The 23,238-nt window shown below is 34.4% G+C and overlaps 1 protein-coding gene across 2 annotated transcripts in view; it reads right to left on the reverse strand.

Annotated features, from left to right (window-relative positions):
- The window catches only part of CSMD3 (CUB and Sushi multiple domains 3), a 711,519-nt gene that overhangs the window by 80,475 nt on the left and 607,806 nt on the right, over positions 1–23,238 (reverse strand). For both annotated transcript variants that reach the window (XM_068933141.1, XM_068933140.1), the window contains 7 exons: positions 20,173–20,350; positions 15,559–15,704; positions 12,269–12,349; positions 10,819–10,932; positions 4,227–4,415; positions 3,667–3,813; positions 888–1,076 (listed from right to left, as the gene is read on the reverse strand). In XM_068933141.1, coding sequence (XP_068789242.1) covers positions 888–1,076; positions 3,667–3,813; positions 4,227–4,415; positions 10,819–10,932; positions 12,269–12,349; positions 15,559–15,704; positions 20,173–20,350 — 1,044 coding nt within the window. The remainder of the gene's footprint in view (positions 1–887; positions 1,077–3,666; positions 3,814–4,226; positions 4,416–10,818; positions 10,933–12,268; positions 12,350–15,558; positions 15,705–20,172; positions 20,351–23,238) is intronic.

The following is a 23,238-nucleotide window of genomic DNA, read 5'->3' on the forward strand; positions in this document are numbered from 1 at the left end:
TAAAATGTCTGCAAGCATCTAGTCAAAATACTCAGCTGGGATATCCTAAAGGTCTACTGCTTCTGTGAACATGTGATTTGCAAAGTCTAAGCACCTTATCTGAGTAGCAAACATAATCAGTGTTTTCCTCAGCTGATAGAAGAGAACAGCAGAAATTCCTTGCTATATAGAACACTGTACAGAATGTAGACATCAAATCTGCAATTTTTTATGAATAAAGTTCTAACAATGTTCTGAAAATAACTGAATAACTACAATTGTGCAATTTATGAGCAGAATAGCATTCTTAAGAAAGGAAGAATTAAAATATAATCTTAATAGACATTAAATAGTTATGTAATTTTCCTTGCTAAGGAAAACATGTTTTGTTTTTATAAGGCTGAAGAAACTAAATATACAGTAAACTTCATGACATTTAAAACTCAGAAGATTAGAATGGCATCAAAGGTAATGCTTCTTTTGGCCAGTATCCTATTCTTGGCCTTTTTTATTTTATATATTATTGGATTATGACAAAGTGTGAATTATAGTGAAAAGTAAAATTAAAAATTTAATGCAGAACTAAACAAGACAAATTAAATGAACTTTGTTAAATATTGAGTTTTACATGAACATTTTGAGTGTTTTTGTATTTTAATCTTTAATTTTTTCTCACAGTGATGTAAATTATCTTTGGTACTTGCCAGCCTTCCGAGATTCGATTAAACTACTATTTGCTGAAAATGCATTTATTTGGTAATGTTTAATGGGTAGAAGCATTTTGGTACAGAGGTATGAACATTAAATGATTACCTCATATTCATTTTAAGTCAGAAAACTGATTGCTTATGTTAGAAAAGGAAAATAAAAGTTTGTGAGGGTGTATCATTTTATAATGAAACAATTACCTTGACAAGCTGGGACTGGAACATCCCATGAGTAATAACCATATGGAGACTTCCTGCATACAGCAGTACTTTTCCCAATAAGCCGAAAACCTCGATCACAAGCCCAGCGAACCATACTGTTGAGCTGTCCACCTGTCTGACTGACAATGAAACCATGTGGAGGGGACTCTGGAGTACTACAGTAGAGAGCTTTAAACACAGATATTAAATAAATAAAAGATACATTTAGGAGTCAGACGACAATTCTTGATAAATTCTTATTGAATTCAGTGGATATGTAATAATGAGATGAGAAATATATCACTAAAAGTTATATTTTGTGCTCTGATCAGGCATTCATCAATGCATAAGTAGACAGTCAATCATCAATCATAAAGTTCATCAATCATAAAGGTAAAACAATAGGGCCTGACAAGGGCTTCAGGGTTTAGTACTATGAGAGGAAGTACAAGGTGATAGCTCACTTGTATAACTGCATTTCACCATCTTCTTTTTTAAACTGAATAACACACAGAATTTTAGTCCGTGGTGAAATTTAATGCAATCTGATAAGTTTCTGCAGTATATAAAATGTTCTGAAGAAGGAACCATCTAGGGCATCCTACAAATAACCCTCCTCATTCTTTTTTTTTTTTTCCCTGGACCTAACAAAGTTATTTCTTTCAAGTTCTATGATTCTGTGAACTGAAAGTGAACTAGTAAAAGTTAAGATAGATTTTAATCACATTTATGAGTGCTACTAAAATCTGCTGCAAAAACACTGAATCTGCATTTTTTTTCTCTTTGTGATTTATTAGAACCCGAAAAGCCCTGCGGCAGTCTTATTTGGTGTTATGCAAAACAGAGTTTGGAAGTAACATCTAGAAATCTTTATAAGAGCAAAAAGATCATTGAGATATATAATTACTTTAATCTGAAAGGATTTATGTGCTTTAAGGCTACATAACATTAAAGATTGCTTAATTATTACACTGTTATGCTTATATTTTTTAACTCCTCTTGTTCATTAAGTCCATGAGACTGAAATCGCTTGGTTTTGTCTAGCTTGCCAACGGAGTCCACCAGAAGGGTCTTACAACCTGTCAGCCAGTTTAAGATAAATTTTGCTTGTTTAATAATTTATCTTGGTTTCTGACCTTTTTGATCAAAGAGCAGTCAAGACTGCTTGGTTAAGATGGCTGCTTCCCCATTTCATAAGAAAGAAAAGTAAGTTAGAAGTTGTTTGTCAAGTTCTGCGTTCATGCTTTGAAGAACTGTTGGGAACTGGGGAGAAACTCCTTTCGCTCCAGTCCTCAGTGAAACAGAGAAGTGCTGCTTGCCTCACTCTTTCAGCCTTGCCATGCCCCACTATTTACCTTTACCTCTGCAATGGTTTTCACAGGTAAAGGCTTCCTCTGATCAGGAGTGAGACACATGGCTGTTTATTTAGTCTTTATTAAAAAAAGCAGCAGAAGGTAAGACACTGGCAGACCTTTCAGAGCACATACTATGGAAATGTTTTCTTCTTTACCCCAAACTGTTCCTCCTACCTTTGGAAAAAGCAGAGATAGAGCCATCTCTACTCCTTTACTGTACAAGGAAATATACTGGTGTTTTCTGCATGATAAAGACCACTCACTAGCTAGCATTTCCTGTCTAAGTCTCAACATCCTCCTTACACTGCCACTACAGATAGAATATTAAGAGCTTTCTCTTCTTATTTTTAAAGGATCCAAGAGATACTATAGGTAACCAAAATGAGCACAGTGTAATATTTAGTGTCTAGCCAACAATGAGTTTTATCTAAAATATTTTATCTCTGAGAAAATTTTGCTAGCCTAAAGGGAAAGATGACACTGATACTCTATTTGAAAGACTTTTGTAATGAGCCTACTTATTTTCCTGCAATAGTGAAGTAACCAAAAATTGAGTGAGGAAAAAAAATGCACAGCAGACAGAAAAATTTCCTATTTATTCTCTACTGCTTTTTCCATTTTGTAAAGTGAAATTGTGTCATGCCTAACTTCACCAATACTAACACTGAAAGTGTTCTACAGCTATTATTCCCAGTACTTTACATTCTGTATAATTTATGTCTTCGGTCATGCTACAAAATTCAAACACAGATTTTATGAAATTGCTATAAATGATAATAGATTTAGTTTAGTTTGAGCAAAGAATATTATTAACCTGTAAAAATAGACATTACATAATAACCCTATAAAATTATATAGAAATCAGTCTTTGTTAAGTATCATCTTCACTCACTGTTCATAGGTTGGCTTTTTTGGTGTACTAATTGATCTCTTCTTACACTGTTTGATGTTTCTTTTGAACTTTGAATTAAACGGTTCAGTCTTCAAGGACTCACATTTTTCCACCTTATAGCTGTTCATTCTTGCCTTGTTACCACCTCCTTCCCTGTCCCACCAGAATTGTTTATGTTGAATTGCACAATGATCCAGTAAGAAGGATGGAGACACATGCATGGAAGTAAATGATGCTGGGTGGCAGAAGGGTGAGATTGCTTCTTTCAGTAATACTGCTGGCTTATGCCATTTTGAAGTTTTGTGAAACTGTTCCTTAAAACTCTACAGAGCACATGTATTGCCTATATTCTATTTAGATTATTGTTTTACGTAAGATTGGTATCACTGGATTCATATGTAAAACAAACTGAATTTCCTTCCAGTTTGAGAAACCAAAGGAACAAAATATAGCTTATATTATCATTTTCACACAAATAAATATGTTCTATATTAAGATGTTATACACATTAAAATAAGTTTGATTTACATACCTATATATCTTATCCTGAAACCTTTTTTATTAGTGCCGTGATCTGCTGACCACCGAAGAAATACTTCATGGCCATTGCTAGTTATATTTAGAGAAGATGAATAGTCCCCACTGAGAGAAATGAGCAACGGGCTATGACTATTTGGTCCTTGACACAAGTAAGAAAAAAAATAAAGGAGTTACAAAGTTTAAAATCACATACAATAAATTATAGGCACATGATTAAAAAACTTTAAATACATCCTCCAAGCAAATGGTAAATTAATCATATTTAAAAATGGAAGTTGACGTTACATGATATACATTACCAAATATATACGTGTTCTGAAACAAAATTATGTTTAAATATAACTAATGCAATACAATCTTGAAACACAGTATAATGCAATAATTAATTCTTTTTAGTACAATAAACCCAAAGATGTGCTTATTTAATTGTTTTTTATACTTAAATCAATTATAGTATGTATAACGTGATTTGGTAGTGGCAAAACAGATGTAATGTAAAAATATACATAAATATAAAAAAATATCATCCAAAGTTGTGCATCCTATAGTTACCATCAAACACCTCTAGTATATCAAATTCCTTTTCCGTCTGGAAGAATTCAAAGAACAGGCTGATATTATAACCCTTTTCCACAGTAATGGTCCAAGCACACATCTGGAGATTTGGGTAGCTGTCAGGATAGCCAGGGCTCAGTATAACTCCTGTTGAATCCAGACGCATTTCATTGGCTGGACAGAGCACTGTGAAATAGATGAATTGTTTAAAAAAATCTAAGTCCATTATTTTTATGTGTCATGTGATTGATAAGATTTGTCTTGGTTTTAAACATCTGCATTATTCATTTTACTGCCATAAATGTAGAAAGATTGAGTACATTTAAGGAACAAAGCTAGCTGTAGAAAAAAAAATCTAAAATAACATATATCTTGAAAATAAACAGGGCAACCCTCAGAAGTTATTGACTCATGGCATTTTTCTTCTTTCATTGTCTAGAAGATTATCTAGAAGATATGTTGTCACTTTAGACTGCATTTAAGAATTAAATTGCTATATTATTCAAAAAATGAACGAGAGACTTTTTTTTCAGCTTACTACTGTTATCAACAACAATTTCAAGAAAAGTTTTGCACTGAAAGTCAAAGCTGAAGACATAATGTGATCTTTAGTTGTCAGCTTTTAAACAAAATTAGTCAATCCCTCCTACAATCTGTCTGCATAAAGTAAAATGGCACCTACATTTTGAGATCCTAACAAGCTCCAAGAACACTGATTTATCTACATTGTACAACGCAGCACTATTCAGACATTCTGCCTTTGGCTTAGAAAATACAAGATATGCTTTAGGCTGATATTTTGTTACGACTAATTAGTCTAGTCTCTCGGCAGGGCTAACTGGACAGGAAGTAGAATTGTGCTAATGCGGCTATCCTGTTTTTAGATCTACAGAGACCTCACACAATGCCAGTTTACTGCCTTTACTTGCAATAAAAATCATTTGAAATTCTATTTCTCAGTCTGCATACACAATATAGTGCCATTTCTTTCCTATCTCTTACCAGATAAAGAAGAAAAGAAGAGTTTCTCAAAACCAAATGTTAAGACTAGCAGTCAAGACATTGATGTTTAACGTGCAACAGACTTTCAGACTGACTTTAGGCAACTCATCTACTTTCTTCCTCTTAAAAACATGCACAGCAGGTCATCATGTGATAAATACCTTCTGAGAAAATAAAGATCAAATTAGGAGGAAAAAAATAGGTGAGTTCTGCCCCACCTAAAAAAATCCAAACAGCAATCCGGTACATATTTTTTTAAACTCCACGTTCTTCATTATCCTTCAGTTAAGCATAACGTGTAACTGTGACATATATGTTATGTATACACACTGAACTGAAACCTACAGATCACTTCCTTTTTTATTAGATGCTTGTTATTGTGATTTTTAGTTACATTTTCACATTTTTGGTACACGGGACACTCAAGTTCAGACGACCTGGTATTTTCCTCCTTCTAGCACAGGGACAGATCATTTCCCAGATAACTAGATCTAAGGCATCTGAAGAAGAAATTTAAAGAAATGCACCCTAAAAATCTCAACTTCTGAATAGCTGACAGCCTTTTTCTCAAATTGAACTTGAGGAAAGAAGAAGGGGAACATGCTTTACTCTAGTCTCTAAAACATTGTTGGGAAAGCATGGACTCCACAACATGAGAGTATCTCCCGCAGGGATGAAAGACGACACTTGCTCCATCCCTGCTGGCTTGTTCAGCAGGTATTGCCTTGCATACTTTCATCTCATTTCTAAGAGTTGTTTTTCTTATTTCTGAACACCACAGTCTGCAGTTATTCATCTCCCACCTGCAGCTGTGCTGGAAAACATAAAACAGCTCTGGCTGTATTAATCGTCATAGTTCAAGGAGGGGTAGAGGATGCTAAAACAGAAAATAGTAGTTTGTGAAAAAAGCAGTATCACTATTTAAAAGCAGCTGCTGAAGTTCAGCAAAATGAGGTTAAAAAGTCATAAAGGAGGCTTGACTTTGTTTAAATCCTAATTCATTAGGTCTACATAGAACAATAACCATCAGAACTAAGAAGTATTTGAAGTGGTAAACCTGCATTTGCATGGAGCAATGTTCTGGTTAATTTTCACAACTTCTTCATGATTCAGCCCAGAACTAAAGTTGATACTAACCACAAAGTCTTCTGTGCTTGAAGTACTGGATTTAGCTTAACAAGTCTATGACATCTTAGAATTGTTTTATTTTGTCAGATAGAAAAGGTTTGTCTAAGCTCTGAGTATTTTTACTTGGACTAAAAGGTAGTTTACTGTAGCATTATAATGAGATTTTGATAAAGTAAATAAAAATAGCTGATATTACTGTGCTATATTGGGACTTTTTTCAAGAACTGCTTTTGCTTTAGGACACATGAATTAGTGACCTACAGTTTATTCAGGGCTGAACAGTGCTCAACAGAACCCTCAAAATCTGGCATTTACATTCACAGCTATCACTTATGCAAAACATAAATTAGCACTGAGCCCCCACAGTTAGTAATAAAAGTAATGGAATCTTAGATTCCTCAGGAACACTGAAAATAATGTTGTCTTATTAAAAATGAAAATCAGGCTTTTATGACAACTAAGTCATTGAACTACAGAGAGAGCAAGAGATCACAGAAGAGCAGAGAAAGCGATAATAATCTTTTATAAATAAAACTCACATAAAAGAAAGGAATCTGACCATTTATTTTAAAATATCCGTCATTTTCAAAATTATCACCTGATTGATATATTTTTTTAAAAATAAAGTTGTTTCTCACTCCCTGCCTTTATCTCAGTTAATCAAAAAGAGATTGACTATAACACTTCCCTTCTACAGGAGAATAACCAAAGCTCGTATGCCTACATTCAAGCTGTGAAAACCACATTGGGCCAGCGGTGATACAGACTTCATCAGATGAAAGAAGTGATTGCCTCAAGCAGATGAAAGAACTGATGCTCTCCAGCTTTTACATATATATTTATATATACATATGTGTATACATATACATAGAGAGAGAGAGAGGGAGAGAGAGAAACAGAGTGAAAGAGAGAGCTAGATCAGGAGGAGCATTGTACTCATCTGGTTACGCAGGTTTATTTACAGCTAATATTGCTGTGTCCATATGACATTGATTTGAAAAGTGCCCTCAATTTTAGGATCTCTTTCTTCGTGTCACTTATGAATTGTATAGCGAGCTTACAGACCTAATTCTGTACAATGAATTCCCCTAGGAATCAGGTAGCGCAGTTATTTTATGGATGCGAGCTAATGTAGCTGAGATATAGCTGAGAGTCATCATCCACAAATTTTCTCAGGATGCTATAATTATAACGCAAAATACAGTTTAAATCGTCTTACCCCAAGTTGTTCATTTTATCCTGAAAGGATAAGTTAATTTCAAGGAAAAGGAAGGGAAAAGCTAGATGCGAGGTATGGGAGATAACTCTATTTTGACAGAAGAAGATAATAGATATTTGCATAAGCTTGTGGAAGTCAGTGATTATTTTCTGATCTAAAGGAGGAAACCTAAAAAAAAAATTAAGGATTGCTTATCCAACTGATACACATCAGAGAATTTAAGTCAATGTAGTTTTAAAAGACAATACTGCATCCGGCTGTAAACTAACCTTTACCAAGAAATACAATCTGAAATAGCTTTTGTTTCAATACTTTCTCTTACTGGTACCTTGTTGCTGACAACTCTGTCCTTACTGCGACACATGAGATCTAAAAATATTTTCACTTAAATTCTGTTCACCAATACTTTTCAAATTAAAAAAAAAAAAGAATATTGAATGTGATTATTAATTTACTTCAGTGTAAACCAAGTTAAAAATTGAAGCAAAATTCAGCAGAACTCATGTGACACGGATTAAAATGTCTACTGTATCCACAAGGTGAAAGGCAACAGAAATTAATTCTATGAAGCCTAATACTAAAACATGCTCTGCTTGGTGAAAAATCAATAGATAAATTAATATAAACATGAACCAACAGAAGAATTGAGTTTATTCCTACAGGGTGATTCTTATGTAGTGAGTTATAGCCTGCATAACTGAAGTATTACAAAGTACTATTATACGAAGTTTATACATAAACCAGTGTAGTATAATAAAATCATGAATGGCATACTTTTTATACATATAATTTTACTACCTCTAGATTTCACAAAGCTAACTATAAATCTGTGTTTGAATACTGAAATTTTGGTTACATATTTTAAAACTTCTATGTCAAATAAAAAAATATAACAGATAATTATATTCCTTTTTATTCTAGCTGGCCTGGTGGTCATTTTCAACATATTTTAATTAATTCCTTGAGGTTTTTTTTTTTAAATTTTATGATCCTACTAATTATGAAGATTATGCTAACTTCATTCAGCTTTAGACTGAAAATGCTAAGAGCCCTGGCTTAGTACTTAGTATTTGATCCAGCATTTAGCATTTGTGTGCGACAGACTAGAAATTAACTAGGTTAATTAAAGTTATCATTCCTGGTTTTTTGTCTTGGGTCTTGCAGTGACATACAACTTTATCAACACAGATGAGAGTGTGTGCCTCAGGATCAGCACATATATCTCTATTTGCTCAATCTCTTATTATAGCATTTTAACACTTAAAGCAGTTCCTGGAGGTTCCTATTTTTTCCCACTCTTTAAAGCCTATGTACCTGCAAAGTTTAGTTCTTCATTTAAATTGGGGATGTTAGGAGCTATTCCCAAATACAATGATGTTACCTAAAATGCATGGATTTTCAGAAATAATGAATATTAAAGTTATTATTGAAAATCACACTTTAAGATCATTCAGCATTTTTAAGAACTAGACATAACATTAGGCATTATGTTGATTTTTCACAGCATCACAGAATCACTGAGGTTCGAAGGCACCTGTGGAGATAATCTAGTCCAGCCTCCCTGCCCAAGCAGGGTCAGAACTGTGCCTAGGACTGTGTCCAGTCAAGATTTTGAATAACTCCAAGGATGGAGACTCCACAGCTTCTCTGGGCAACTTGTTCCACTGTTAATCTACTCTCAGAGTAAAAAATATATATACATTTTATTATGTTCAGACAGAATTTCCCGTGTTTCAGTTTGTGCCTGTTGCCTTTTGCCCTGTCAAGGACTTCTGCATTGTTTTGTGACTAAAATCAGGGGGGAAATAGTTTATTCAGCAGTAATAGTTGGTCGTTCCAATTTTTCAGGTATATAGAAAAAGGATATTTGTAAGACAGTTTATTTTTCAGTTCTCAGCTAAAACTCTGAGCTGAACACTGTAGTCATAATTAAGTTGTAAAAAAGAGTATATTAATGCTTCAATTCATAATAACTATATTGTGTACTAGTCTGAAACTTTTAAAATTATCAAGAAATTGTCAAAAATTAAAACTTTATTTGCAAAAGTAGTAGATTCACTCACAATTAATTGATTACTATTACTAAATAAATCTTTGATCATAAGTGTTTTCTATATATGCTAATTACCTCAAATTGCTGCAAAAAGAAAATAACATTTCATAGGCAGCAAACCCAGATGGTAGCATTTTTCACTTAATAAAATGTCAGTAATTGTATTTATTACAAACTGATTTGGGAAAGTATTTTAAACTTCCAGTAGACGATACAATATTAATCAAAAGAGTAGATGGATCATGAAGGAACAACACAAGAACTAGCAGAATCCAAAATGGTTCTAATTTACTTAAATTATACTTTTCTGAGGCTGGACTGTTTGTCTATGTCTTTATCATACATGTTCATAAGTGTACGTCCTTATTTATCTCTATTAATATTTGGATGAAATAGCCAGAAAGCACAAACATATGCCTATTACTTTGAAACTAAGAAGAGATTCCAATTTTTTTATATAAACCATGGAGAAGCTTTACCTCCATTAGCTCCCCAGTTAGAATTGCATAAAAGAAAAACTCTCACATTTTCTTCAAAGGGTATGAAAAAATTCTACTCCAGCATAACACATCACAGATGAACTTAATATAAATGTTTTAAACTGTGAGATTTTGTTGATTGTCAAGACTGTGATTTTGTTTTAACTTTAACAATGAAGTAGTGGCATGCCTCTCTATTCAGAGTTTGTAAGCTAAGGTGGAAAATGTAAATGCATATGCACACATAAACATCACTCTTTAGCTACACTGAATAAAAATGGAGAATACTTCAAATTGCACTTCAAACTAACAAAATTTCACGCTCTCACTCAGCCAAATAGGAGCTATGTTGTAATTTAGCATTTTAAAAATCTTCATATGAATTTTCATACTTCTTTTACATTCTAGAAAAACTGATAGAAACTAGCTCATTTCTACACATTTAATTTAGACTGCCTCCGAATGATGAATTGTGAAGGTATGTGTTTTCACAAGGTAGAGCAGTAGCCCTTTAAACCCATCAAATGCATTAAAATGTCAATAATGGTTTTGCATTAATATTTGACATAAATTCACCATAACAATCAGTGACAATATGAAAGTGTCAAAAGGTTTGAAATATTTTATATGTGCCATTTTATGTAAAGAGAAAGTGAAGGGTAGTTCTAGAATCATCTTTCAGCTGGTCTGACAAAGAAGATGACAAACCTTGACAAGTAGGTGGTGCTCCGTCCATCTGAAGTCTTTCTCCTAGTCGACAGGTCAGAATCTCATTACCAACCAATGTAAAGCCTGGTTGACACTGGTACCTTATTATGTCTCCTGTTTGACAAAAAAGAATACCATTAAACAGCAACTGTGTGGGACTTTTAACTTTGAAAATATTATTGATGAATGAAGTTCCTTGCTGAGATATATAATGGGCTAAATGACCTCTGGCATAAACAATTCTGATTAGTCTAAGAAAATGTTGTGGTAAATGAGCTTTTGTGTCGCACACTATGCTGCATCTATCACTGTTTTCCACCACGATATTAGCTGGATAATTTGTCTGGCTTTGACCGAGGCTGGTCAAACCATTTGTCCCTAAGGCTTTAAACGATATAATTCATTGGATAATCATTTCGGAATCAAATAAAAGGATAAGATAAAGCCAGTAATTCCTACAGTCTTGAAGAAAAAAGAAATCAATATGAAATATATTCAATTGATGATAACTAAATTTGCCCTAGTCAGAATAAGAAATTCTTTTTTTACTAATTAAGAAAGTATTAATATAGTTTCATATAATCATAAAAGTAAAGATGTGTGTAGCCCAGCAGTTCTCACCAGTTTAGTTTACAGAGCAAAAAGAAAAATAGAGGTGAAAAAGTAGAAAAGAAAAATATAGGTGGAAGTGTTTTTCTATTTGATGTCAAATAAAAAAAATTCAAGTTAAGAATCAATTGAAATTTTTGCCGTAGTGTAAAAAAAAACATGCAGTCAAATATCTGATCCAATACAGACACACAGTGAGGCAAAATGGAAAGTCAATATTTCTTTGAAGGATAGATGGCTAAGTAACATTATTAACGTGTCTTCTAATGTCAGAATGTCATCCCCTCCTTGGATTCTCCTGATTTCTACAAATTTATTGTTACTCCTCATCTCACAAAACTGTAATTCTGGTGCAAAATATACCATTTCCAACAAGTTTTTTTTTTTTTTTTAAAGCTGAAAATAAATTTACTTTAAAAATTCTAACTAGTGATCTCATTGATAATGAAAAATAACATTTCATTGCTGCTTTTGCTAAAAATTAATTCTAACAGTTTAATTTGTTATAGTTATATAGGTACATAACATATATTCATGCAGACACGTATTAAAATATTCTTAACTTTCAATGTAAAACTGCATGTTTTATAGTAAACATTATGAAAAATGTATTGAAAATGAACTTCATTGGAAAGGAGTTACCGAGGTAATCAGATGTGATCTCTGAAACATAGCTAGTACTCAGGAAGCATAGGGAGGAGGAATGATTTCACACATACTATATTTTCAAATATAATATTACATATTCCAGTCACGATTTGCATCTTGAAAACCAAGGCATTTCTGTTCATGGTAGTCCTTTTTCTGAAACAGATATTGCTTTTATTTTTTCTCACATTACCTATTTCAAATTCATCATCCTCAGTCAAAATTTCAGCATTTGGTATATTTGTTGGAGGTTGGCAGACCCGAAGTTGATAGGCTATAAAAAGTGAGATAGCATAGTTAATATTCCCAGACTTCCTAAGTTAGTATAATCACACAAACATAACTGAGTTAATAATCAAGTTACTATAAAATAAACATGTACTTTAGAAATTTCAACAGAATAAAAAAACCCCACAAATTTCAATATCAAGAATGAAAAACTGGAAGTTGGATTCATCTTCTTAAATAATTATTTAATTTTAATGTCAAAACTCACTGCATAAACAACCTATGAAGTCTATAAGTAGTTGCAAATTTTCTCACTGAAGTAAACATCCAAAAAGCACAAGTTTTTTTGATTCATGCAATTATTTTCTTTTTTATACAAAAGTTATCCTCAATATATTTTTACTCCTGAACTGTTCTCTCTTGAGACTAAAGAAGATAGATAGGTTTAAAAGACAAAATGGTCCACGCAGAGGTATAATAACTTATGGAGAGAGGCACTTTGAATGTGAAATTTCCTAGCAAATGAATAATTGTGGAAGACAGACAGGTAATCACCTGTAGATAGGATAAAAGAGAACTGATTCTTCTGGAATTAACAAATTAGAGGCTTAATGGAGGGAAATATAGTTTCTAATCATTATGCTTCAGATATAAATCCTTCTAAATAGGATTTTAAAGATATTTTATTAGTGTCCTATTGACTTGTCACTTTCCTTAGACAGGACAGCAAAATAGTCTTAGTTAACTAATTTTTTTGACATTACTTGATGAAGAAAAAAGGGATTTTTCTTAATATTGAATTTAAAAGTGGCATACTTCACACAAAAATTCAGTTGCATTCAAGTCAATAGACATTTTTCACTTATTTTAAAATAACAGTAATTATATTATTTTTCATAAATTTGGAATACACATTAGAGCCTTGTAATCACACTTTTCCACCCCTGATCAGGAGATACTTCTCATAGGCTTAAAGAAGGTATTCAAATATAGAGGAATACACTAAGAAAGAAATAATTTTAAGTAGTCACTCTAAAATGATTCATTCAAAGAAAAGCAATAGAAAATTGCACTTCTTCCTTAAAACTTCTCTTTTGAAGTCTCACTTGAAACAATTTTCTGAGTTTTAACATTTATATGCAACGGTCAGGCAAAATAATTAGGAGAAACAAATGATAAAAATACAAATATAAAGAGTATGCAGAAGATATATAGCTTTCTTTTTGATAGAGAACTACATTGTTTATATCAGCATGGGCTTGTGTTTGGACATAATTGAAATTCCCTTCAATTTTAATGCAATTAGAACTGAAATGGGGTTAAAGAAATCATTCTGAATAGTGTAGACTTCCTGGTTTTAAGGCATATACTCAGGCTGGTCAATGTTTCAAGTATTCTTAGTTTTCACCGACATTATGTTCTCATATACTATTGTTTTCCACCATCTCTCATTAGCTAGGAAACATCCATTTAAAAGGCAGATGATGATTCCATTTCTGCTATACACATCTTTGGTACATCCTGTCCTAGGATCCTGTAGTGAAAGAAGGGTCTGCCTTACTTTGACTGAACACAAATATTTATATTTTGCCCAGATAAGATGTCTTGCTGCTACTGAGTTACCCATATTTGATCTCTTCCCAGTTCACTCCTTTTTGTCTATTGTGTAGTGTATAACCAATTAAATCAGTGAGTCACAAAGCTGCCACCCTGCCTTAGAATAAAGTAATTTAAAAGAAAGCACACCAAGCAAACATGGAACAACTGTGCTATTTTCATTCTTAAAAAAAAAGAAAGAGTAAAATCACCAATGTAATTAAATGTGGCTTTAATAAAGCAATTCATGCAATTTATCTCAAATTATTCACATTTAGGTGGTATCATTAATTTAATCCCCAAATTATCTGTTTTACATAAATTTCATTCCTCTCTCCCCTCATTGCTCTAAACGGTATGCAGTTGATATGAAGAATCACAGACTTTAGGATACATGGATTTGTTTATCTTGAGAACATCCATCCAAAAAGTGTTTAAGTTTCTTCCATGAATAACTTATTTTACTGTTCAGTTTGCATCTTCTTTGCAAGTAAAGCTCACATTTGTGCAACAACAGTTTGTATAGCAGCAGAACAAAAAGTAAAAGGAAAGTAAGTTCTTTAGAGGCACTTTATTACTAGCTACAACCATTTTTAAATGTGTTTAGTCATATTCATATATGGATAAAGGCAAAGAGTCAGATTGTCCTTCATAAACTACAATATGCAATTTAGATACCAAGATCTGGAACAGAAATGGTGAAAACCCCTCCTCTCAGTCCTATTAGAGTCTATACTCCAAACGCAGTTTGGGTGTTGTTGCTGCTATTTTTACATTGTGAGCATTAGGAGCTTTTTGTTGTTTTTTATAATAAAGTTTGTCTAACCCTCCCGGTTCTGTTTATCTGTATGCACCTTGTTTTTTATTCAGTTAAAAAGGTAATCCTCTAGTCCCAAAATCTGATCAGGGTCCAGAAAACAGACTGTTGTCTATGTTGCCTGAGGACCTAGAGGCACTTGCTGCTGAATTTGTTGCACTGCAGTGACAGGAACGGAAGAGACACTTGATGGAGAAAAAGTGAATGACTGCAAAACATGCTCAAGGTGTTTGAGCATGTCCTCCTTGCTTGAGCAGGGACTAGATGGACTAGATGATCTCCAGAGGTTCCTTCCAACCTCAACCATTCTCTGATTCTGTGAAGTATAATTCAGTGTGTTACTACTTAAGCATTCAGTCAAAATAGATTGGAGATTTGGTTTCCAATCACACTTTCAAAAATATTTAATTTAACAACAGTTTAACTACAAAACATAGTTCACTATCATTGGCAGCTCTGGAAGAAGAGTACTTTCTTCACAAGATTTGAATACCTCAGGGAAGCTGAATGCCACCCACAGATAATTAGTTTACATAGAATTTTAGAAGGGTTGTAACCAGTGAGAAGATACGTTCTCAGAACTGCAAGATCTTCTTTCCTTATGGATAGTCTCTTCACAATGCACTCTTTTTTGCTTAAGTATTAGTAAGTTTAATTTAGTGGTTAAGAAATCAGTCTGCTTTGGTCATTCACGTCAGTCTTTCATACGTTCACATTACTCTAGTATTGGTCATTCATACTAATAAGAGCAACTCTTAGAAAAATAAAGAAAGTATTTTTTTCTAAGTTTTATTCCTACACTAATCAGTATAGACAGAGAAAAAATTACTTGTCACACTTACCGTGATAACTAAGTACAAAGAAGCCACTGGTAGTAAAGTCACTATGGAACTTGATCAGAATCTGATTGGAAGTGCTGTAGACTGATTCTAATGCAGTGTTGCCACTGAATTGTCCAATCTGAGGAGAAGTTTGGTCTGGTCCATCCCTAAGAAAAAAAAACAGACGTAAGAAGATAAACTAAGGAGAATTTATATAAATTTATAGGAATATTGAAGAAAATTTTCTCACAGGAGAGGGATTATTTGTTTGTCTAAATGGCATGTGTTTTTAATATAAAGCAGTAACTTTCTCTAGGTTACTCAGAAGTATTAATTCATCTAAAATCAGACAAAGTAGACATTAAAGGCTGAAATTGTTATGAAATTCAATATGTGGATGAAGCATTAGCTGCTTAGAGAGCCATCAAAATTTATTAGAATATAAGATCCTCCATTTTACCACCTTTTGGAAGTAATATTCTCATTTTTTTCTGAAAATTGCAGCAACCTCAATAAGATTGGATTTGTGATTCTGCTTCATCTTATTGCCATGGGCCCTCCTTACACTTACATGCCCAAGTACTTAAATATGGATATTAGGAAGATATAAACCTAATACAGTTTATCTTCCTCAATCTTTTGGATTTTTTTATTACTAGAAAAATTAAGACATGAATACAATTTCATTTTAAAGGATAATGGCTGAATATTGGCTTCCCTAAAATAAAAATGCATATTCTCTACTGAATGTAAGATCTCACTTGAAATCTGCATACAGGCATTTATGAATGCAGATTTTACTTATAATTTTTATTTTAAGGACTTTAGTTTCAGAAAGTCTTAAATGATATATTTTTTTATCTAGCTTTTTTCATATTTTTACAATGCCAGCATATCTATTTTATAGATATGGTGTGGACATCTGAAAGTCCATTTAATGTGTATTTTCCTCAGTACTGTGGAATTTTCTCAATCCATTTATTGCTGAGAGAGATGATCCATGCAATTTATATAAATGGTCTCATTGGCTCAATTAAACATTGACATAAATGTCAATACTAGTTTTAACCAAAATTAAGTATGACAACATGTAGTTGACTTAAAATCAGGAATAATATTAGATTTTTTTTTACTATATACCTCATATTTTACTATATAAAATGTATTAGATAATTACTAAAATTCTTTGCTTATATACTTTTATTAATATTATTTTCTGCTATGATTGAGGCAGAACATGGATGACTTGCAAGATCGTTGTCAGCCTATGGAAGAATGAAATGCTTGTTTTAACAGAAAAATTAAATCAAGGTTTGGAATAAACAACAGTAGATTTGTACAGAGGACAGAATTGTATTTCATGCAAGGGTATGAAGTGTTGATATTACTTTCCTTCTAGACTGGAATTAGGGCCTCCCACCATCCACAAGTTCTTCCATTAAAAAAAAAAAAAGCTTTGGAACTGATGAACATTAAAATCAACAATTTCAATTTAAATAATAAAAGTTTAAACTGTATAATTAGCATATGCAGAATAACTTTTTAACACAAAATACCTCAAAGGGGATGAAAATTTTTGTTTTGAAACTTTCAAATAGTACATTTGTCCAAATTCTCACATCTCATCCCCTCATCTCCCCATTCTGTTTTTTCAGGGAAATAATATGATCTGGAGAAGCATTTGGATTGTGAATAAATTGTATTTTTCCATTGGAAACTCTTCTGTTAAAATCTCTGATCAGTTCAAATATATTCCGGTCTTTGTGGTTCTTTTATAAATAAATAATTTCACAGAAGTGGTATAACCTGTTAAATTATATATATGCACAATGTATATAGTACTGCTTATACAGGTTTACAAGTCATATATAAATAATAACATATATGATATATATAATAATAAATGCTTTAATTTCAGGACATCTTCCTCAAAATGTTGCTAAGCTAAATAGACAAGATAAAACCCATCTAAATTTGTAATAATAAAAAAATCAGCAAAGACCATGTAGTGAAATAAAACTAAGGTTTTACTTTTGTAATGTTACATATACAATTATTTTTACCTTAACAACTAAGTTTGTAACACATTCAGGAATGCAACTGAAAGCACATGAAATCACATGGTAGAAAGGAAGAGCCCAACAGGAGGAGGACTGGAAGTGGACAGGAGTGTTCTGATTTGTGTGGAATAAAATAGAGAAAAGATGCATATCTGAATACAAAAGTCAAAATTAATTTAAGAGAGACTCTGAAGGTCAGCCTAAATGTGTTATATAAAATAAGAAGGAATGAGTCAAGGGATTCAAAAAGTAGCTAAGTTTTACCAGAGTAATAGTCTGGGTACATATTCTGATGAAACTGGGCTAGACTTTAGGGTAAAGCAATGAAATATTTGGAATGCTGGACAAGAAAGTTTGCAGTACTGGAAATGAAACGTATTTGGAACCTGCAGAAATTATCACACAGGTGTACAGAGGACTGTTTAATGTTCAGAAATGTAGGAATGAAATCCTCAGTTACCTGAATTTATATGAATCTAAATTAGATTTCTGTGAAACAGAAATATCAAATAAATAATGGATATTTCACTTTTCCTCTTTCATTATTTTGTATTGCTCAGGCAACATTACTCAGACTACAAGACTACTATCTCAATCTGCAGACTTTTTCCACCAAATTATTCTCTTAAGCAAGCTTCCAAAAGGTCTTCACCACTGCTGAAATGTCTAAGGGACTCACCAGTAATCGTTTTAAGATGACTATGGGATGATTACACTCGGTTATAGCCTCCTACAACATTAAGTTATGGATATCCTTAACCATCTTTATAACTAGGAACAACAGGGCCTTCATTATCTGAAAAGATTCATGATAAACATGAATTCATGTATAACAATATAACTTATTGACAGCTACAGTTATCTTAACTCTTTTTCTAATAACTAAATATGAATCTCCTTCTATGTGCTCCTAAGAGTTTAAAAGAAGCTACACGAAGAAAATGTTGCTGTGTTCTTGTATTGACACTGAAAGACATCATTATACAACTACTCTTTATTATTTTCTTAAGTGAAGTTATTTCTTTTCATTGCTGCTAATCTTGGTGGATTGAGAAATGGCTGAATGGCAGAGCTCAGAAATCATGCTTGACCAATCTGATAGCCTTCTGTGGTGGAATGAGTGGCTGGGTAGATGAGGGCAGAGCAGTGGATGTTGTCTCCCTGGACTTCAGCAAGGCTTTGGACACTGTCTCCCATCACATCCTCCTAGGTAAGCTCAGGAAGTGTGGGCTAGACGAGTGGACAGTGAGGTGGCTTGAGAACTGGCTGGATGGCCGAGCTCAGAGGGTTGTGGTGAATGGCGCAGAGTCTAGTTGGAGGCCTGTGGCTAGTGGTGTCCCCCAGGGGTCAGTCCTGGGCCCAGTCTTGTTCAATATATTCATCAATGACCTGGAGGAAGGGACAGAGTGCACCCTCAGCAAGTTTGCTGATGATACTAAACTGGGGGGAGTGGCTGACACACCAGAAGACTGTGCTGCCATTCAGAGGGACCTGGGCAGGCTGGAGAGCTGGGCCGAGAGGAACCTCATGATGTTCAACAAAGGCAAGGGCAGGGTCCTGCACCTGGGGAGGAAGAACCCCGTGCACCAGGACAGGCTGGGGGTTGACCTGCTGGAGAGCAGCTCTGCAGAGAAGGACCTGAGAGTGCTGGTGGACAACAAGTGAAGCATGAGCCAGCAGTGTGCCCTTGTGGCCAAGAAGGCCAATGGGATCCTGGGGTGCATTAGGCAGAGTGTTGCCAGCAGGACGAGGGAGGTGATCCTGCCCCTCTCCTCAGCCCTGGGGAGGCCTCACCTGGAGGACTGTGTCCAGTTCTGGGCTCCCCAGGACAAGAGAGACATGGCACTCCTGGAGAGAGTCCAGCAGAGGGCTACAAAGATGATGAGGGGCCTGGAGCATCTCTCCTCTGAAGAAAGGCTGAGAGAGCTGGGCCTGTTCAGCCTGGAGAAGAGAAGACTGAGGGGGGATCTCATCAATGTGTACAAGTATCTGAAGGGGGAGTGTCAAGAGGATGGGGCGAGTCTCTTCTCCGTGGTGGCCAGCAACAGGACAAGAGGCAACGGGCAGAAACTGAAACCACAGGCAGTTCCATCTGAACCTGAGGAAAAACTTCTTCACTGTGAGGGTGACAGAGCACTGGCACAGATCGCCCAGAGAGGTTGTGGGGTCTCCTTCGCTGGAGATATTCAAAACCTGTCTGGATGTGATCCTGGGCAATGTGCTCTAGAGGACCCTGCTTGAGCAGGGGGGTTGGACTAGATGATCTCCAGAGGTCCCTTCCAACCTCAACCATTCTGTGATTCTGTCTCATCTTCATATACTTTTCTTGATTCATAAACTGATAAGGTACACAATGATTGTTTTTAAATTCTTAAGATAAGGGCTATGCAACATCATACTCAGTGCAAACTAGGGAGAATAATACATTAGAAAACATGGACTATTGCAAATCACTCATTGTCACTAGACAAAACAACAAGTGTCAAGGTTGAAATCACAAAGATACTCTTTTTAAACCTACTTAGTTACATAGTGTCACAAGAAGATTAAATAAATGCCAATAGTGTTTTCTTACCAGACAGTTATGAAATCATATATTGGCTCTGTTTGGAGAACTGTGAAATTGATGTAGATTCCATTCCCAGGTGGTACTCTTACAAGCCAGAAGCAGTCTTGAAAGTTTGGATACTCATCAGGGTATCCTGGAGAGTATATAGTGCCATTCATTGCAGTTATATTTCCTCCACAGAGAGCTATAAAAAAGACATTCATTTTTAGAAGCATTAAATGCTTTTAAGACATTCATTTTTAGAAGCGTTAAATGCTTTTTGAATTCTTCTTAGACTGTGTGAAATCTGTACTTTAAAATACATTCGGTACACTATAACTGGATTATGCAAAATATCATCACTGTTTTTAGATAATATTTTACTGAGCTCTTTGCAAAGAGTCAGAGGTCTACTTCCGACTAATAGATCAAATCTTTAAGATGTGAACAGTAATTCCGACAATATAAAGCCTATCAGAACTGTAACTAAAGTAATATTTAGACATTGGGTTAACTTAGTGACTGCACAAGTAGAGGTAATAAAATACTTTGTTATAGCTTTGTGTAAATTGCCAGCTCCGAATTAGCACACAGGAATTGTTGTCACTTCTAGTCACATGAAGGTAGCCAGCTAAAATTATCAGATGGGACAAGAGATATACTAAGCTGTTTGAGGATGTGTGGGGAAAATTAGAGGGTACAAAGAGTGAAAACAGTCAGTGTGCCACAGTGAGGAAAATAATTTTGCGTTTCCTGAGAGAAATAGTGATAGATAAAGACTTTCTTTCTGAACTTCTTCTTAAAGTGTGGTAATTTTAAACCTCATTTAGTGCAAGATTGACAACAAAACTTTTCTATATTCATTATTGTGCATTTCAAGCAAACCACTAGTTGAGACTCTGATTTTCTCCACAGATGTTTCAGATGCATGTTGAATGTTACACCTAAATATATGCATCCCTTTTTATCATCCTAGTGAAACATAAGAAGTTATGTTATAAGCAGTCCAGTTCTGGAAAACCAAGCAAAGCCTAAAATTGTATAATTTGCTTAACTTTGCATACATGTCCCCGAAGAAAAATTCAGCATGGAATGGTAACCCAGATCCTCTTAAATATGCTTAAGAACCTCTAACCAAAGTACAGGTAGCTGGGAGATACAGGTTTGTCCTAAGAGAATTGTGCAGTGTTTATATTTAAGTGAGCTATATGTTATGGCTTGTATCTAACCACCTTGATGCTGAATTGTAGGATAAGGAGACTTTCAGATCACTCCTCATCCATACTTAACAGCTGAACATATTTTTCTTCTGCTTTTAGCTTCAAAGGCTCAAGGTTTTCTGAGAAGTGCAGGCAAAATTGATTTTGCAGTAGGGTCTTAGGGGAATTAAGACATGGGATGGTGACTGGCAGGCAGTGAAGCTTCTCAGGAGGGGAGAGGGAACATGGTGATTCCAAAAAGATAAAAGCGAGGGAGACAACTTAAGAAGGACCAGAGAGAGTGAGACAGTGGTGAGCAGGGATCACAGGGAATTTAGGGACATGAGGATGAGAAGAGAACAAAACTGTTTAAACAGAAAGTGTGTTTAATGATATTTGATCAGATTGTCTGTTTTAAGAAGTCTGAGGCAATAAACAAGCCTTAGTGTATACTGCCTTACAAGAAAGATATCAAAGTAAATACAAATTTAAAACATATTGTACATCTCTGGCATTAGGCATATCCAAAAACCCCATTCATTTTATGCTTTGGAACACAGGGCCTTTATCTCAAATCAAAACAGGTACACCTAGCAAATATCTATTTTTTTTTCAATTATAATAAAAAAAAAACAAATAATCAGTAGCATACAAAAATATCAAAAGCTCTTTACTAAAAATATGGTAGTAGATATTTGCACAAAAAACCATGTAACTTAGAAAATTCCTCTAGGACACGGATAATGTTGGTGCACTGTAATCATGCAGCACATATACTAGATCCCCATTATCAATTAGGTTGCTCTCTTATCTGCATCTTCTCCTAGCACATTAAGAAAAAATAAAGACAACTTATTCCAGCAATTCATCAGAGGTAACACCCAGAATACCATCACTCATTGGGATATCTTAGTATTAAATAATTAAATTCCTGGTTCCCCTAAGGCAATTCAAAGAAACAGTCAGTCCATTCAGTAAGAGTTCTGTGTCTCAGATGTGAGGCATAAAAAATACAGATAGAACTTACTGACAGGAAAAAGCTAAGCTAAGGCTATGTCTGAACTGTTTAGTAGTTGGATCTGAAGCACTGTTATTCCCTCAGGATCCAGAAAATGGGAGTTGAAACTCAATTGTGATGAATTACTTTTTTTCTCAGTTTCAAAACACAAACAGTTTAGGGGTCATCCCTCTTTTATATGATGAGGCTTCTCCCTTTGAATTTAGTATCACACAGGTCTTAAGTAAGTCATCAGGCCTGCCAGAAATATCTATGGCACCCTACAAGGATTTTTCAGTAACGAGGCTTCTCAGGTAAGTGCCTAAACTTAGGCAGATGATCCAGAACACAGTGCCTAACTAAATCTAGGAGATAATGATTTATTTTTATGCATTGGTTTACTAAGGCACTTCTCTTCAACTTGTTCGGTTTTCAGACTCTCACTCTTAATGCTGAGCTTTCCTCATTCAACATAAAGGGAAGTTAGTCCTTTACCCAAGAACCTGAATATCACTCCTGGGATTGAGTGTGTTGGTGGGTAGGTTTGGCATAGGAAGGTGGATGCTTAAAACCCTGTGCAGATGTCACTTTTGCGGAAACCGTTATTAGGCACCTAGAGAATTTTATTGTCAATTACTTAATTGCTAATTCCACATGGATCTTGCAGTCCCGTAAGTGCAGAATTTGTGGATGGCAATTTTGAAAGTGAAGTATCTTAATTGTGTCTACATTTTCTAAGGAACCTAACATTGCAGTCTGAATCTTGCCACAAATATCACAAACCTGGAACATCCAGAAAATAACTATTTCTCTTGGAAGAAAAGACAGACCTCAGTTTCACCTGTAAACTTTGTGGTGAAAACGTGTTTCATATGCAGAGTTCTGTGCAACATAACT

This window comes from Struthio camelus, chromosome 2, assembly GCF_040807025.1.
Source record: "Struthio camelus isolate bStrCam1 chromosome 2, bStrCam1.hap1, whole genome shotgun sequence".
Classification (NCBI taxonomy): domain Eukaryota; kingdom Metazoa; phylum Chordata; class Aves; order Struthioniformes; family Struthionidae; genus Struthio; species Struthio camelus.